Below are 19,938 nucleotides of genomic sequence, written 5' to 3' on the forward strand. Positions count from 1 at the left end.
TATTTTTTTTAGAGTGAATCAATCTGCTACGTCAGATAAATTCGAAAGTGATGTCAATAGAATATAATATATATAAAAAATACGGAAAATGGCATCAAAATGGATACGTTTTAACTCCAATAATTGTTTTTCTCTAATCAATTCTATTACTATTTATTCCATTTAACTTACACAATGGGCCGGTTTTCGAGCTCTGAATTTAACTAAGTTCTAGACTTTAAACAGTTGGAGTCAGAAAATTGGCTTTCCAAAACGGGGCGTAGTCGCAGTCATTGTTAAAGTCACGTTCAAATTTAATTTCGAAAAACTAGAAAATTGAACACAAAATAAAATAAGGAGAAAATAGTGTAGAGTTTCAGCTATTTTGAATTATTTATGAATTTTTCATTTCGTCAAGGGAAGACGTTTCCAATTATAGAAATGAGAAAATAATGATTTATTTTGCTTCAACTATTTACTGCGACTACGCCCCGTTTTGGAAAGCCAATATTCTGACTCCAGCTGTTTAAAGTCTAGAACTTAGCTAAATCCAGAGCTCGGAGACCGGCCCGATAAATTTTTGTTCATCTATTATTGTACATATTCAATATGATTTTTTTGTGGAAATAAATGAATTGAATTAAATTTCACAAGATTAGTTCCAAATTCATAAAGATGACAACACTGGGAAAATTCAAGCTCCTCAAAACCTTAGTGTCTTACTGCTATTTCAAATAATTTATTCATACTTCATCTCCCAACCCTGAATAGAAATTTCCAAATATGATATTTTATAATAAAACTATTAGTATTTAATCTAGCGTTATCATTTTATGTGATATTATATTTTATACTATTTATTGAATCGATTATGAAGAAATTGGATTATTCTCAATGACATATATAAAGGTGCATACAGATATACGCGCCGCGAACATGAGCAATTCACTTTTAATCAGTGATGCCAAGCTTTTATATCTGTATCTGACCGTTTCTGTAAAATATAGATATAATCAGCTGATTAAAAGTGAATTGCTCATGTTCGCGGCGCGTATATCTGTACGCACCTTAATGTGTATTTCATTTTACATTAATTTATACATAATAGTTTAGGCCTATTTCATTTGACTTCTTATTCGAATGTAAAATGTTGATATTTTTATACAGTAGAGATATTAGTTTTATGTACCTAAGAGAAATAGTTTATTATCATTATATTTGACTAATAATATTATTGTGATAATCATGATAATTTTATGTTTTCTTTAAATTTGTATCAATGTACTAGGGCCCGCAGCAAAGTAGACCGACGCTAATCCACGAAAAGCAACCACGCCGTGGGATGTTTTGTAAACTATTGCTATAGAATTATTCATAATCAATCAGCTGACAAGTGGATTATTCATTGCATGTATTACACAGATGTCTGTAGAAGCCTAGCAATGGTTTACAAAACATCCCACGACGTCGGTTGCTTTTCGTGGATTGGCGTGGGTCTACTTTGTGGCGGTCCTCAAGATGGGTTTACATCTAAGTTATTAACAAAATGCTAATAACTTAATCCTTATAGATTATATTAGATTGGACGGAACTTGACAAACACATATGTTCATCATTTGTATGATAAGTTATGTTCAATTTAATAGAATCTATAAGGATTAAGTTATCAACATTTTGCTATTAACTTTGGTGTAAACACAGCTTTACAGTCATGGTTTTCAAGATTACAGATTATACTGTTATAATGGTGGAAGAAGTTGATAAATTATACTGTAGTTAATTAAGAAATATATTGAATAAATTATAAGAACATTATTTTCTAGAAAATTTAGATGTGAATAAATTAGCTTTGTATATATACAGTGGTTGATACAAATGCATATCAATATATATTTGATGTTCAAGATGCGAAATTATTTCTTTCTAAAAAGATTTTGAATTGTTAATAATTTCTGAAAGAATTATAAATTTTGTTTTGAATAAATCGATCATTATCATAACTGGTACCATCATTTTATTATCAGTTTTTAGAACTAAACTTGATCTGACAAATCAAACTTCACAGTTCAAAGTGTTTGAAGCTAGACTTCACTTGGAATGCACCACTACTAATAATATCGATATGACAATATCGATAGTATCAATATATCGATATTCAAACATCGATAGTATCAAGATCGATATTCAATTATCGATAGTAACAAGATCGATATTCAAATATCGATAATTTCAATATCAATATTCAAATATCGATAATTTCAATATCGATATTCAAATATCGATATCGATAATTTCACTATCGATATTCATATATCGATATCGATGATTTCAATATCGATATTCAAATATCGATAAAATTAGATCGATACTCAAATATCGATAAAATTATATCGATATTCAAATATCAATACTATTGACATCGATATTACTGATAGTATCCCCCATTCTTCATCAACTAGCTAACAAAGTAATGATCAAGAAGTGAGATGGGACACTTCCTATAGTAATCAATGCATGCTGTTGCATTATATCTGGGCAAATCATAGAGACTATCTTGACCAAGCACTGGATCTTCACTGTTCACTTCTGGATACCTGTTAACAGATAAAGTCATCCATTAATTTGTTTGTTAAAGATACATAAACAATAATTAATGAATAATTTATTTTATTGCATTTGAAGTATGGTATTCATTATAGTACAAGTATTAATCAGACATGAAAAATCATATTTTTGGACTCAGGGGACCTTGAAACGTATAGAAAACTTGAAATAAGGGTACCTTTATTTTTTTGGGAAAGCAATACTTTCCTTACTTTATATATAATATAAATACTTTCCTATGGTAATAGGGCAAGGAAAGTAAAAACATTTGGGGCCGGTTTCCAAGTTCGGGTTTCAGCTAACTTCTAGACTTTAAACAGCTGGAGTCAGAAAATTGGTTTTCCGAAATGGGGCGCAGTCGCAGTCCACGTTCAAATTAAATTTCGAAAAACTAGAAAATTGAACACAAAATAGGATAGAGAAAAAAGTGTGAAGTCTCAGCTATTTAAAATTATTTATGAATGTTCAATTTCATCAAAGAGAAACCTTTCCAATATTGAAGAAATGAGAAAATAAAGATTATCAGAAAAACTGCGACTGTACCACATTTTTGAAAGCCAATTTACTAACTCCAGCTGTCTAGGACTTGATGAGATCCCGAGCTCAGAAACTAGCCCTTACTATATGGAACAAAAGCCTTTTTTTTGTGTAGTTGAGAAGTTGATATTGTGGTAATTATTCATATTGAATGAAAAAGACTAAGATATTGTCAAAAAACCCCTGATTCATTGAAATTAGAAAGACGGTTTTCGGTTATTACACCATTGTCAATCTCTGATAAACTAAAACTAAATACAAGAGCAGCAGAATTATACTATAGGGCGACTCTTGCTATTGGTCGAGGGCATGAACGCCTGCCATTGGCCTAGCTAGACAGTCTCCTCCCCCTCACGGTGTGACAAAATGGCGGCTTAAGCAAGAATCGCCATGATAATAAAATTTACTTTTAGTACAAAATAAGAACCAAGAAAACAAATGTGAAAGATAATAACATTTGTTCACATTTGTTTCTTGGTTCTTATTTTGTACTAAAAAGTAATTTTATTATCATGGCGATTCTGTGCTTAAGCCGCCATTTGTCACACCGTTGAGGGGGAGGAGACTGTCTAGCTAGGCCAATGGCAGGCGTTCATGCCCTCGACCAATAGCAGTACTCGCCTACTAGTATAAATTCTGCTGCTCTTGTATTTAGTTTTAGTTTATCAGAGATTGACAATGGTGTAATAACCGAAACCGGTCTTTCTAATTTCAATAAATCAGTGGTTTTTTGACAATATCTTAGTCTTTTTCATTCAATAAGAACAAAAGTCTGTTACATACTTGTATAATTTCCTTAAACTATCATGTGGCATACCATTATAGAGTATTTGTGCATTTAGTCTAGCATTCTTAATATAATATTTTGAGGGCTCAATACTGTTCCTCTTATAACGAATTTTGATAGAAATAATCCTTAAAATGATGTGTTATAATTATGACTGTTATACTATCAAATCGATTTGAGTCGAATTATTAGAACCATGATGAAAGTACAAGAAATTTTGAATTTACAGGGATAGAGGAGATGTACTGTACTCCTATTACTACTATTATCATATAATTATTATGGAGAATACATTTATCAATGAAATAATAGGACATTGATGTTTTTGAAGCCACTATATATTCGTTCAAAATTACAGTCCGGGTGCTGTAGCTTTGCCTATAGGTAGAGGGCCACTACACTACAATACTACCCAAACAAAAACATACAACATTTTTGAAAATGTATCTTTCCATAAGCAACTGATTATCTGCTGTATTTCTCGAAAGTAGCGTGTTGCATCCGAAAAGATACACAAGGAGTTTCAATGTATCTTCCCATGAGCAACAGATGCTCTCTTGTATCCTCTCAAAAGCAACTTGTTGCATTCCAAAAGATACACAAGAGCTCTTATGTATCTTTTCATAAGCAGCAGATGTTTTCTTGCATCACCTCAAAAGCAACTTGTTGCATTCCAAAAGATACACAAGAGCTCTCATGTATATTTTCATAAGCAGCAGATGTTTTCTTGTATCTTCTCGAAATTATACACAAAAAGATACACAAGGAGCTCTTTGGAACACTAGTTACTTACGTGAACACGGAATGTATCATTTCTTCGATGAAAGACAGTTTGGTAGACTTGCGATACATGGCTTCACATATGGCTCTCATAACACAAGATTGGCCGTTCATTCCCAACCTGGAAATAAGCAGTAAACTACTCAACATTCGAAGAAGAAAAAGGAGAAGAACAAACACTTTTTTCTAATATTATTATTAACAATTTCAAATATTAACAATAAAAGGAGAAGAGGAAAAATATGAAGATTATTTGGAGCCGGTCTCCGAACTCGGGATTTAGCTTAGTTCTAGACTTAAAACAGTTGGAGTCAGAAAATTGGCTTTCCGAAACGGGGCGTAGACGCAGTTTTTATGATAATCTTTTTTTTTTAATATCTATAATTGGAAACGTTTTTCCTTGACGAAATAAAACATTCCTGAATAGTTCAAAATAGCTGAAATTTTACAGTGTTTTCTCTTTATTCTATTTCGTGTTCAATTTTCTAGTTTTTCTTTATTTAATTTAAACGTCGACTACGACTTAAGTAGTAGTAGAAGAAGAAGAAGAAGAAGAAGTCAGGCAGGAGGAGAAGAAGAAGAAGAAGAGAAGAAGAAGAAATAGAAGAAAGAAGAAGAAGAGAAGAAGAAGAAGAAGAAAGAACAAAACAACAACAACAACACAACAACAACCCAATAACAACAACAACAACAAGTTCTTCATGCGAAGAAAGTTCTTGAAACTACCATCACAACGAATTTCATAAGTCAAGTCGTCTCTATCATCCTCATTAAGGTCTTTCAAATGGTCACTGCCACTGTATAGTTTTCTTTCCTGAAGGGAGAGTCTTATATCCAAAGTCTTATTTCTCTTCTCTGTGCTGAAAATATCACAGTAGCTGCGGCGAAAGCAGTGACTGCTGCAAGAACTACCTTCTTCTTCGACATCTGGCTGGGAACTGAACAGTGAACTTTATTCCAAATATCTTGCAGAGCTACATATAGCTCTGCTAGATAAAATTAGTGTTAAAATCTACTTATAGCGGAGCTACATCCAGCAGAGCTATATGTAGCTCAAATTTTATATAGCTCTGCTACATAGCTCTCCAGCTACATAGTGTAAACGTAGCTTTTGGCTCAACTGACACTTAGGCGACTCAGGTGAAGAGACTAGACTCTAGTGGAGAGCATGTGTTTTCAATAATGGTGACGTCGCGGAGACTAGAATCGACTGGTCTGAGTGTCACCATTTGGAAACACATGCTCTCCACTAGAGTCCAGTCTCTTCTCCACCTGAGTCGCCTAAGTGTCAGTTGAACCTTGAATTGTAATGGTTTAATGTTCACATTATAACATCGTCGTAGATAAAACTAATTATAACAATAATGTAATGAATAATGAATAGGTACCTGTCAAGAAATGCTTCAAGTCTAGGATAGAGACTATCTCCATCTTGTCTCTTTCTAATGGTGTGCTGCGAGGTAATACTGGAGGGAATTCTGGAGGGAATTTCCCAGGCCAGTCCCAGAGTTATTCCCACGGTGAAAATGTTCTGAGATCCAAGAGCTGCCACCAGAAAACAGTACACCAACTGTAAGAGAAAGAGAGAGTGGGAGAGATTAGATTTCTTTATTTATGTATGTTACAATAATTACTGGCGTATACACTAATTTACATTAAATGACGATAATGCAAATTATTCAACGAATTTCACAAAGTATAGATAATTAATCAATGAGAATAAATATAGAATGCAACTAGAATAACGATAATATAATAATGTATTGAAACTACATAAATCGGCGGTGTTTCAACAAATAATTGTCGATTCTTCAAGTAGGATATGAAATAATATCATTCCCATCAATACACGACCGGGTTGTGATGGAATAGAGCTGTTGAGAATATTATAACATGTCAATATGTGATTTGAATCTCAGAGCTTGTTCACATGACAGCGATTTACGCTCGATTGTCGCGCGGTTGGCAAATCGCTCGGTTTGCCAGCCTCGTACACATGACAGCGATTCATGAGCGGTTTGCGCTCGGTTGTCGCGCGGTTGGCAAATCGCTCGGTTTGCCAGCCTCGTACACATGACAGCGATTCATGAGCGGTTTGCGCTCGGTTGTCGCGCGGTTGGCAAATCGCTCGGTTTGCCAGCCTCGTACACATGACAGCGATTCATGAGCGGTTTGCGCTCGGTTATGATAAATAATTACTAGGTACAACATCTATTTACTTAATCTTAATCTATGTACTTAATCACTATATTACTCTTAATCATATAATACTGCTCTGATCGAAACCGCTGGGTTGACTGAAGACATGTGTACGCTCTCATGCCTGCTCTAGTATATCGAGCCGCCCGCCAACCGAGCGACAACCGAGCGGTTGTAGTCTGAGACTACAACCGCCGCGATTCGCCGGCGACTACCAAGAGCCTGTTCTCATGACAGCGATTTACGTTCGGTTGTCGCGCTGTTGACAAACCGAGCGGTTGCCAGGTATAGGGAACACATGGTGCCGTACACATGCATCGCTCGGTTTTAGTAGTCGCCGGCGAATCGCGGCGGTTGTAGTCTCCTCCAGTCTAACCGCTCGGTTGTCGCTCGGTTGCCGGGCGGCTCGATATACTAGAGCAGGCATGAGAGCGTACACATGTGTACGAGGCTGGCAAACCGAGCGATTTGCCAACCGCGCGACAACCGAGCATGAATCGCTGTCATGTGAACAAGCTCTTAGAAATGTGATTAATGGAAAAGATGGATGATATTAGAATACAATATAGTGAATACAATATTGCATTTATGCTTTAAAAAAGATAAATGGAACAAACGTTATAGGGTTTGATTAAATTGAGATTTGAGAAATTGATTGAGTGATAATAACCATATACAATACTAGAGAACAGAGAATGTTGAGATGAGATGAGAATATGTATTATGTAAGATGGATGAATGAATGAAATGGAGAATGGAAATGAACGAAAAGAGTGAGAGAGAGGGAAAAAATTAGAGCTCGATAAAGTAGAAGAAGAAAGAAACCGGAAATTACTGAGATATTGGAATTATTCAAATGCTAATTAAAATCATTTGGATTTTCAACAAATTTAATAATTATTATTAATTCAGAAAGAAACCATTGTATAGTCCGGATCCTGTAGCTTTGCATATCGGCTGAGAACCTCTAGACTACAATACTACCCATTCAAAAAAACATTTCTGAAAATGTATTCTTCCATAAGCAACAGATGCTCTTTTGTAACTTCCAATCAGCAACGTGTAGTATCCGAGAAGATACACAAGGAGCTTTGATGTACCACTCCATGAGCAACAGATGTTTTTTTGTATCTTCTCAGAAGCAACTGTTGCATCCGAGGAGATATTCAAGGAGCTTAATGTATCTCTCCATAAGCAACAGATGCTCTTTTGTATCTTCTCAAAAGTAGCTTGTAGCATCCGAGAAGATACACAAGGAGCTTTGATGTATCTCTCCATAAGCAACAGATGCTGTTTTGTATCTTCTCAAGAGCAACATGTAGCATCCGAGAAGATATTCAAGGAGCTTCAATGTATCTCTCCATAAGCAACAGATGCTCTTTTATATCTTCTCAAAAGCAACGTGTAGCATCCGAGAATATACACAAGGAGCTTTGATGTATCTCTCCATGAGCAACAGATGCTGTTTTGTATCTTCTCAATAGCAAACTGTAGCATCCGAGGAGATATTCAAGGAGCTTCATGTATCTCTCCATAAGCAACAGATTCTCTTTTGCATCTTCTCAAAAGCAACGTGTTGCATCCGAAAAGATACACAAGGAGCTTTTCGGAGTTATGTCCTTTTAGCACAACACAGCCCATCAGCTGACCTTCCTTGAACATGCTGTTTCCATTGTTGGTGATACGTTGCAACTCTCTCATTCATCAAGAATCTCTGTGTGTAGGGAGCTTCCTCCATCTATAGTGAGGTCCGTTAAAATGACAGTGTTTAATTAGAAATTGTATTGCCATCCTTGTCTATCTTCCAACAAAGCGGATAATACTATCTCTTTCTCGCTTTGCTCTGTCTCCAGACTGGTTTTTCACAATGTAGAAATATAATAATTATATTTCTAATTGTTAATTAATTGTTTACTGATTGTTAATTAATTATTAATTAACAAAATATCTCACTTCTTGTGTAGTTGAGATGCTGATATTGTGATAATTATTCATATTAAATGAGAAGACAAGGAAATTGTCAAAGAAACACGTAGATTTATTGATACTTAGAAATCAATCAATAAATCAATCAATAAATCTTTGGTAATTTGACAATTTCTTAGTCTTTTTTATTTAAGAAAATATTTTATCTTAATCATGAAATCATTGAGAAATATAATTTCTTGCTTGATAAAATATAATTGATTATTTTAAACGAGAATGAACAGTTAATGTTACATCGATTGACCTGTATCAGCTACCGTCTATGGAAGGCATTGACAAGACAGAGGATCGGCAACGTTGCTCTCCCATCTTTCTCCACTGCCATTATAACATGGACTTCACTATAGGGATCTAGGGTCTCTGAAGCTCGATGTTTTTGCAAAGCCTTGTATATTACCCTGCAAATCATACCTTTCCTATATATGCCATATTCCAGAGTCAGGGGGCAATGCTACGGAATGCCTACTGTACATTTATTTTCTTTCTCTCCACTGATAATATTGGAGCACCGAGCTTCGCTCGTTATTTATTTATTGACTTTCGATAAACCGAACACAATTCTTTGAAATGATTGGGGAAGTACTAACAGGCACAGCCCAAACTGTCTCTCTCCCTCTCGAATTTGATTCATACACTATAAATATCCAGAAAGTAGTTTATTTTCCATACACTTGAATTCAGGTTCAATTCTCTGTTCAAACATTTAAAAACAAAAAAATTATAATCTAGATTATATACAAACCAAATTAAATAACAAAATAACACTCACTGATCACTTGAAATTGTCAAAAAATGATCAACTTTGGAAATTATGATATACTCTAGTTTAGGAGGATTATCATGTCATGTCAACAAATCAGATAATGTTGATCAAATCTATTAAATTGTCTAGCTAGATAAAATTTCTAGCTGATTGATTATGATTACACAGCTGGAAATAATTCTGTCTCTCTCTCTCACACAGGAACACGCATATTCTGTTATCGAGAGACAACGAAATTGTCATTTGTTTTCCAAGGATGAATTATCCTTTTAATGTCGTTCAGCGAGTTTTCCAAAGAATGAGACCTAGTGCAATCGAATCTTTATATCATGAAGCTACTATGTTCCAAATTTCGTGAAAATCGTTAGAACTGTTTTCGAGATCCATAAAACATAAATAACCAGATTTAAAAATAGCCAGATATAAGTATAACCAGATATAATATGTACAGAAATTACTCTATAATGAAATTACTAGAAAAGTAAATTCTAGAAATTACTATAATGGGATAAAGACAGACTAACCTGCAAAGAGCTTCCTTTGGGGAACGCCAGATAGCGCTTGCGTCGATCGAGCTTCCTCTCTGTAGTGCCAGCCGCACATATGAGCAGTCTATGTAGACATGCGCTTAACACCAATGCACTGAATATTATTCGCATCACAAATTTTCTTTTCTTTTCCGAATGACAGCATTTTAATCAATTTGGCAACAAATTCTGAAAAAATAAAATTCTGTCGTTTATTATAATATTGGCATAGGGCCGAGCCATATATTATTCAGAATGAATCATGATTCAATGATTTTATTGCAGCCAGAAAAAAAATATATATATACAGTACACCAGGTCATGTCATTACGATAAAATTTCTAACAGAATTACAATAATACATGAATAAATATACACAAAATGCAGTGCTAGAGCAGGCTTCAAAGCTATTCGGTTTTTTACAAAAGAAAATCTGGTGTGGCGCACTCACACAACTTCCCTTGCCGTTATGAAAATTGATCAACTGACGCTAGTGTTCACGCGCATCTCAAGTCTACTATTCAAATATCTGAGTAAGCTGGTGACAGGACAATAACACTTTAGACTCACGAGGTCTGCTATCTCTTCATAGTGAATGATTTAATAGAATCAACAGTTGCCAACAGTTTGCAATTGAATAATCACAATTTCTCGAATTTCGAGCTTATTTTCAATTTAAGGTGAAAATGTTACTGATCATTAGTTGTGGAGATTTTCATGCTCAATCTTTTCCACTTGAAATTTTTCGTTCGAATTATATCTGAGACCTGATGATTGGGAATTGAAAATCAAACTTTGCATGGATGGGGCAGAGCTCCTGAAATTTTTAAAGATATGGGACTTAAGGAAGTTGATAGAAATTAACAATTACTATTTAAGGTATGAATTTAATCGAAATCATTGGAGCCGTTTTCGAGAATATCGCGAAAAACCCTGTTTTTGACAACATTTTCGCCATTTTAGTCGCCATCTTGAATTGCATTTGATCGAAATTGTTCCTGTCGGATCCCTATATTGTAAGGACAGGACCTCACGTTCAAAATTTCAAGTCATTCCGTTAATTGGGAGATGAGAGATCGTGTACAAATAACACACACACACACACACCACACACACACACACACACACACACACACACACACACACACACACACACACACACACACACACACCACACACACACACACACACACACACACACACCACACACACAACACACACCACACACCACATACATACAGACCAATACCGAAAACCCAATTTTTTGGACTCAGGGGACCTTGAAACGAATAGAAATTGGAGTACCTTAATTTTTTTGGAAAGCAATTCTTTCCTTACCTATGGTAATAGGGCAAGCGAAGTAAAAATAATACAGAAATAACAATAAAAAATTACTAAACTTCAATATTCTATCACAGTCTATTCTAATTCTAAGCTATACCTACTTTCACAGATCTTTACCCACTTTTCATATGTAAGGGAACCCTTCAATAAGTTGGAGACTGTTGTAGATATAATACTGTAACTTCCAGGATAAGTTATTTGTTACTCTACCTTTTGACGTAAAACTGAATTTCAACCCCTCATAAAGGGGTGACTTGGGGGTTGTAAATCAAATATTACAAATGTATACCCCCTTTGTGTGGTATATCATTTCAAAGGCCTTTTGAAAACAAGAAAGACATAAAAAAATATTCTATGATTCTTGTATCCAAAAAAGTGGCAAATTGAAGTTTAAGTTTTTTAAAGAAAAATCAGTCGCCATTTTGGATACAAGTATCATTGAACATTTTCATCAGCTCTATTTTTCTCTTTTTGAAAAGGCATTATTCAAATGATGTACCATTCAATGGGTGTTCATATTTAAAATATTCGAATTACACCCCTCATGAGGAGTTGGAATTAATACCTAAATAATTTAATAATAATCCAACAACAACTGTGCAGCCAATTTAATATCATCAGCTGGCTTTATTATTACTCCTTCTTTCACATATCACTCTCTCTTCTTCTTCTTCTTCTTCTTACAGAGAAGAAGAAGAAGAAGAAGAAGAAGAAGAAGAAGAAGAAGAAGAGAAGAAGAAGAAGAAGAAGAAGAAGAAGAAGAAGAAGAAGAACAAGAACAAGAAGAAGGATGAGGAGGAGGAGAAGAAGAAGAAGAAGAAAGAAGAAGAAGAAGAAGAAGAAGAAGAAGAAGAAGAAGAAGAAGAAGAAGAAGAAGTTGGAAGTAATTTTCAAATGTGCCGCCAAGCGTCGTTACCATGGCAACCGGTGACCGCCACGCGGCAGCCATTAACCGTCAGCCGGTCGGCAGGTCGTCACGTCGCTAGTCATAACTTGTCAAAGTTCAACGGTCACTTCTGCCTTTGTTTTGAAGCAGTCGCGTCGCGAATTTCAAGTGGAACAGACGTCTATGTCGTCGCGCTCGTCAATTTTGCAGTTTCAACGAATATTTCCGGTATCTAGTGGCCAGTTAATGGACCAGGAAATTAATGTGAGTATTTTATTTTCGATTTGATAAGTAATTTTCAATTGTCACCCAGATTTATAACAATTTACTCCGAAAATCTAACCTATTTTAATTTTTCATCACAACGGATATGTTTTGATTGATTGGGTACTTTATTTATGTAGATTACAATATATACTGGCTTATACACTTATATACAATAGCTTACAATACAGAAAAATTATGGATGAATTTACAAAATATAAATTAAGAGAATAATTATTGAGCTGTATATGATATGAAAAAGCAATTTGTAATATAATAACTATAGAGAGAGAGAGTGGGAGAGATTGATTGATTGATTGAGTACTTTATTTATGTAGATTACATATATACTGGCTTATACACTTATATACAATAGCTTACAATACACCAATATAGGTGAATTTACAAAATATAAATTAAGAGAATAATTATTGAGCTGTATATATGAAAAAAAAAAACAATTTGTAATAACTATAGATAAAATAGATAAGGCTTATACACTTACATACAATAGCTTACAATACAGCAAAATTATAGATGAATTTACATAATATAGACTAAGAAAATAATTATTGAACTGTATATTATATGAAAAAGCAATTTGTAATATAATAACTATAGATAATTATATTGTTATGCATCTACATAAATTGGCGGAGCTTTGGACATATCAATGTCCATTCTTCGGAAACAATATTCAAAATATCCTCCCCACTAACTCTCTACCAAAATTTTGATAGGGTTACCAACAACAGCCACATTCTATAGATTTGTTGACCGAGCGAAGTGAGGTCTAAGATTCAAGTCGACGATTTGGCATTTCTCTTAATTTATAGAATAATTATTCAAGTAAGTTACAACATATTCTGGTTATGAACGAATTTACAATAAATTACAGTATAACAGCTAATTATGAAACAAGTTTCACATATTATGAAAACTTATTAATTACAATGAAGATTGAATGCAACATTAGAATATTGATAATATAGTATTGTAATGTAACTACATAAATCGGCGGTGTTTCAACAATGAATAAATGATAATTTCAATGAATAAATATACACCTCACTATAAATTATATGTGTTGGGGTATGAGTAATTAGTTGCTTATTGTGTGTTATAATTACTATTTACAAACTCCATTCACAGATATGGGATTAAAGTTTTTTGTAATAAAATTGGTAAAAATTAATGTTTAAATGTTTATATGTTGCGCATTTACGGCGAAACCCGGTAATAGATTTTCATTATATTTGAAAGGTATGTTTCCTTTTTTAATTGCGCGTCGACGTATATACAAAGTTTTTTGAAATTTTCATTTTCGGCGAAACGCGGTAATAGATTTCAATGGAATTTGACAGGTATGTTCCTTTTTTAATTGCGCGTCGACGTATATACAAGGTTTTTGGAAATTTTGCATTTCAAGGATAATAATATATGAAAGGAAAAATGAGCCTCTTCCATACCCCAATATTAGAGTCAAAATCATACTATAGAATTATTCATCATAAATCAGCTGACAAGTGATTACACAGATGTGTGGAGAAGCCAGTCTATTGCTGTATTTCCATAAGCTCTATAGTTTCAATCAGGTACTTGTGGATGAGAATACTGCGTGAGGTCTACTGTTCACAGAATTACTAGTATAGCTACAGATAGACATTACGAATTAGATAACCAACTTAGAAATCATCTTGTATTTCAATCGTTACCCAAATTTATAACAATGAACTCAAAAAATCTAACCTATTTTACTTACCAAGGATATGTTGATAGGGTTACCAACTACAGCTATCTGCTATATTGCAGGTCCACGTCACCTGTTCTAATTGATTCAGTTGAATCACAATTCACAGTTGAATCACAATTCACAGTTGAATCATAATTTACTCTTAAAAACTGTTATTTGTTTTCTCCAAGATAAAAAACTCACTTATACTATTATATCAAGCGAGCAATTCCTGTATTTATATATCTGGCTATTTTAATATATGGTTATTTATGTTTAACGGATCTCGAAAACGGCTCTAACGATTTTCACGAAATTTGGAACATAGTTTAGGTTTATGATATGGAGATTCGATTGCACTAGGTCTCATTCTTGGGAAAACTCTCTGAACGACATTAAAAGGATAATTCATCCTTGGCTGAAGCAGCTGTGGATAGTAAAATAGTGAGTGAGCGAGTGAGTATGTGAAAAATCAAAATATCGCATCCCCGAAACTCATGAGATGACGTATAGCCAGCTGTGAAACACGACCATTTTAGAGAATTAATTGTGTTCTGTTCATCAATAAATAAAAATAACGAGCGAAGCTCGGTGCCCTGATATTGTTAATAAACTCAGTTCACGTTTGAATTTGTATCCCATATGATGATTTATCCAGTTTCGTGATAATCTTTCCATCTGATAAACATATTTCTCAACTATTTTGAAATTAACTTCTTCCAATCAAGAATATTATAATTTTTCCAGCATTACTTGGTTAATTAAATCATTTCCAATCACCTATCAAATTTGTTTTTCAAATATAAGAATATTGATACTGATGGGCACGCATCATAGAGAATATCGAAACTCTACCTTATAGACACGGCCAGACATCTGTGTAATGCATGCAATAAATAATCCACTTGTCAGCTGATTGATTATGAATAACTCTATAGTCTGATTGATCCACTACCTCCTTAAACAAAGCCGTAGTGCATTCGTGTGACGTCAGCACAGGTATGGCTCCTACACCAATAAAAAATCATTGATTTCAGCTGATCTATATCAGCTAATGTTTCTATTGGTGTAGGAGCCCTACCTGTGCTGACGTCACATGAATGCACTATGGCCTTGTTTACGGAGGTAGTGATTGATCCTATCTTTAAAGTAGATGATATATATAGTGATATCAGAGTATGGAGGAATTCTTTTTCTTTTCATATCATCCTCAAAATTGAAAATTTCAAAAAACCTTGTGTATACATCGACGCGCAGCTATTGAAAAAGGAATATTCCTGCCAAATCTCATCGAATTCTATCAACGCTTTTGGTCGTAATCGCGTTAGAGACTAAAGCAAATAGAGTTGAAACATGGACCTCACTACGTTTTGTCAATAAAAATGAATGTCTGTATGTTTGTTTGTTTGTTCCCTATATACTTGGAAACTACTTGACAGAACGGCATGAAACCTTGGGTTTCTTCAGAGTTGTTCATATTGCAGTCATTAATTACTGAAGGATGACAGAATAATTTACAATTTTTTTGAATTCAGCTTAGCTGATATTCTTCCAAAAATGGAAGATGGAATAAATATGGAATTCTGTGTGATTCACCGTATATTTCCTGGACCATCTATTGACAATCAACAACTATGAAAACATTAGATCCATCTTTGAAACACTGATTTAACCGGCTATCTATTTCTTTTTAATTCAACACTTTACTGATAGATATAACTACCAATCTATTGAGAAGAATATATTTTCGGAATAATAAATGCTGCATGACTGAGCACATAAGTTTGTATTGTGATGTAAATGAGAATATTGATTGTCAGATAAATTTCATGATTCACCAAATAAAGTCAAGTGTGGGATGAGATTCATTGACTTTTTCGCGGTACGGAGTTCGCTGGGCCAGCTAGTAATATATATATATATAATTATTATTGAACGGAAATTCCAGTTGAATGCTTTAAATCACCCCCAGTACTTCTTCAACTGCAAATATTGACAACAGGGTAAACAGCTAGATGGAAATTCGATGAGCGCTACAATTCAAAAATTATTTGTCAGCACGGGAAATCTAATTGGGATATTCTTCTATTAAAAGTTATCATCATTTTAACAAATGCAACTTCAAATTTATAACCGTCTGTATAATATATATATATATATTATCTATTTCTCAATCCATCCTCTATACATTCGCAATTGCGAAATAAATGTAATGAGGGAATAGGACAAAACTGAACTTAAAAACTCCTATTCCCTCATTACATTCATTTTTATTGTCATTTCCTTAAGACTGTGCAAAGGCAAAAAATTAACTTTTTACTCGTGATTTTTTCAAAGTTTTTTGATTTGTATGTCATCAAGCTATCAAAATGAAAAAGTTTTCTCGGGAAAACATTTTTTTTTTGATCATTACTTTTTGAGATATGAGCGCCTGAAGTTTGAATTTTCGTGACAGAACATTTCAAATTCGGTAAGAGATAAATCCATGAGATTTAGAGGATAGATTCTTCATGGTATTGTTGATCGAGTAGTATGAAAATCTTCAAAAAATATCAATTTTTTATAGTTATTCAATTTACCAAAAATTACCAAAAATAACTCACAAAATGTTAGGTTAGAACATTTCAAATTCGGTAAGATTTAATCCATGAGATTTAGAGGATTGTATTGTTGATCTAGTGAAACCAAAATTTTCTGAAAATATCAATTCTTTATCAAGTTATCCAATTTACTTAAAATGACCAGAAATAACTTTTTGTGAGTTATTTTTGGTAAATCGAATAATTTATAAAAAACTGATATTTCCAGAGAATTTTTGTTTTACTAGATCAACAATACCATGATAATCCAAACTCTAAATCTCATGGATTTATCTCTTACCGAATTTGAAATTTTCTGTCCCAAAAATTCAAAATTTGGGAGTTCATATCTCAAAAAGTAATGATCGGAAAAAAATGTTTCCTGAGAGAACTTGATGATATACAAATCAAAAAACTTTAAAAATTATCATCAATAGAAAGATTATTTTTAGCCTTTGCACAGCCTTAATTCTCAGTGCTCAGTGGGAATATTCAAAAAAGAAATAATTGGGATTTTATTCTCGTTGTACTGGCTGCACTGACACTGGTACTAATAATGTGGAATCCGTCTCAAAGTTTGGCAACAGATAATTAAGTCAGCCCCATGTGTCAATCATTTTGCAACTTCAATAGTAAAGTTTTGTTTCTTTTCTGGCTCAAAATCTTGCGAAATTACTCAAAAATTTCCAATTTGTAGATATTTGAGTGAAATATATTTGTTTTTAATCGGTTTTTGAATATCAAAATTTGAAATGTCTAGTTCAGTCAGTAGTTTTGTAGTGGAAATTGGACTTTTTTAAGTGAAAAGTGAAATCTTAACCTCATTCTTTTCTAAAACCTTTATTTGTAAAAGTTTGGGGAAGACAGTTTTGGGCTATGAGAACAGGCATAGCTCAAAACTATCTTCTCCCAATGATATGATTGGGCGAATACAAGATGATTTCTGAGTTGGTTATCTAACTCGCTATGTCTACTGCTATGTTTCAGCTTTACAACTCTATAGCCCGGTTGCACAACAGCCAGTTAAATTTTAACCATGATTAATTCCATGTGAACCAATCAGAGAAGGCGGTTCTGTTGAGGCGGAGCAAAGACTGAAAAAAAATTCTACTGGTGATATTTTTCAAATTTTTTTGATTTGTATATCATCAAGCTATCAAAATAAAGAGGTTTTCTCGGGAAAACATTTTTTTCTGATCATTAATTTTGGAGATACGAGCGCCTAAAGTTAAAATTTTCTGGGTAGAACATTTCAAATTCGGTAAGAGATAAATTCATGAGATTTAGAGGATAGATTCTTCATGGTATTGCTGATCTATTAAAGCAAAAGTTTTTCGAAAATATAATTTCTTTAGGAAGTTATTCGATTTACCAAAATTAACTCAACTGAGAGTTATTTTTGGTAAATTGAATAACTTCCTCAAAAATTGATATCATCAAGATTTTGTGTTTTATTCAATCAGCAATACCTTAAAGAATTCATCCTCTGAATCTCATAGATTTATCTCTTATCGAATTTGAAATGTTCAGCACCAAAAGTTTGAATCTTAGGCGCTTGTATCTCTAAAAGTAATTGTCGAAAAAATTTTCATTTTGATAGCTTGATGATGTACAAATCAAAAAACCTATAAAAATATCACCAGTAGTGAGTTTATTTTCAGCCTTTGCTCAGCCTTAAGACGGCCGGTTAAATTTAACCGTGATTAACTTCACGAGACCAAATCAGAAAAGGCATTTTTGTGAAGACAACCTTCAAAATGCAAAATCTTTAAATATTATTCCTGGATCAAAAAATCAAGTGACGAAGCAGTGTGTGATATCATAGCCTCAATCTTTGGACATTAACTTTTATCAAAATTTTTGGAGAGAAATAGTACATGCTCAGCCTATATTTTCCTCCAATGTCATAATTGTATTATGATTGTAGTATTTTGCACAATAAAAAAATAAGACGGCCGGTTAAATTTAACCGTGATTAATTTCACGACACCCAATCAGAGAAAGCTTTCTGTGAAGACGGCCGGTTAATTTTAACCGTGATTAATTTCACGTGAACCAATAATTAAGCTCGGTGCTCCGATTTTAAAGATAAAGGAAAGCGGTGGCTCATACACGTACGGGATAGGAAAATGATGTTTGACGCATCATCACGTCTACACTACTGAACTGAAATTAACTTAAAATTCTGCATAAATAGGTTCTAGGTCTATCTAAACTCTTCAAAATTCCGCTCACTCAAGTTTTCAGTTTGTCAAGTTTTGGAATAGACCCTTGCGGAGCACGGGTTACATGCTAGTAATTAAATGAATTAATAAAGGCCTACTCACAGTGCATTCTGATGATCATGATGATGATGATGCTCGATATAAAAATTGACTTGTTCCAGATTTTGAAAATTGTCTGGTTCCTGATTTTGCTACGTTATCCACTCATGTTTTATCAAAAAAATGATCTCTCAATATCACCAGCTCAAAAAGCTCAACCCGACTCAAATAATTGATATAAACCTAGGAAAATAAGAACACTAAATGTTTAGTAACTTCTTGAGAGTTTTATAAAGTGCATCTGAAGTGGAGATGAAGGTTTAAAATTCAAAGGTAGGCCAAACATTACTGGAACGACTGAGGAATCATTTTGCTGATGTAGAGTTCAGAGTGCCGTTAAATGAAAACCTACTAATTATTACTAATCTGTCAATAATTGGTTTTGGTTCTAGTTGTAACAAGGTGTTAAAAGATGCTGTGTTCTGAGACCGAAGAGGGGGAGAGAGTGGGAGAGAGAGGTACTGAGCGAGAAATAGATCTTGAGAGATTGGGAACAAGAGAGAAAAAGAAAGATAAATAGAGAGAGGGAGTGATGTTGGAAGGAGCTGTATTTGAGATGAGAAAGAAAGAGATACAGAGAGAGAAGAAGCTGTGTTCTGAGATCGAAGAGTGAGGGAGAGTGAGAGAGGTACTGAGCGAGAAATAGA

General features: G+C 33.8%; 1 protein-coding gene across 1 annotated transcript; it reads right to left on the bottom strand.

Annotated features, from left to right (window-relative positions):
- Positions 1–2,354: 2,354 nt before the first annotated feature.
- Positions 2,355–19,507, bottom strand: LOC120353157. Its single transcript, XM_039435907.1, has 5 exons — positions 19,295–19,507; positions 10,160–10,351; positions 6,076–6,257; positions 4,701–4,808; positions 2,355–2,573 (listed from the first exon to the last, which is right to left on the bottom strand). The coding sequence occupies exons 2-5, from the start codon at positions 10,292–10,294 to the stop codon at positions 2,435–2,437; spliced, it is 564 nt and encodes a 187-aa protein (XP_039291841.1). The 5' UTR covers positions 10,295–10,351; positions 19,295–19,507; the 3' UTR covers positions 2,355–2,434.
- Positions 19,508–19,938: the final 431 nt, after the last annotated feature.

This window comes from Nilaparvata lugens, chromosome 9 (assembly GCF_014356525.2).
Source record: "Nilaparvata lugens isolate BPH chromosome 9, ASM1435652v1, whole genome shotgun sequence".
Taxonomy (NCBI): Eukaryota; Metazoa; Arthropoda; class Insecta; order Hemiptera; family Delphacidae; genus Nilaparvata; species Nilaparvata lugens.

Bases quoted from the DNA above. Each gene is read 5' to 3' on its own strand.
- LOC120353157 (XM_039435907.1), bottom strand. From the start codon at position 10,294: ATGCGAATAATATTCAGTGCATTGGTGTTAAGCGCATGTCTACATAGA. The intron at 4,809-6,075 runs GTACCTATTCAT...GCTTATTTCCAG, and splicing joins CTTGAAGCATTTCTTGACAG to GTTGGGAATGAACGGCCAAT. The intron at 2,574-4,700 runs GTAAGTAACTAG...ATCTGTTAACAG, and splicing joins ATGATACATTCCGTGTTCAC to GTATCCAGAAGTGAACAGTG.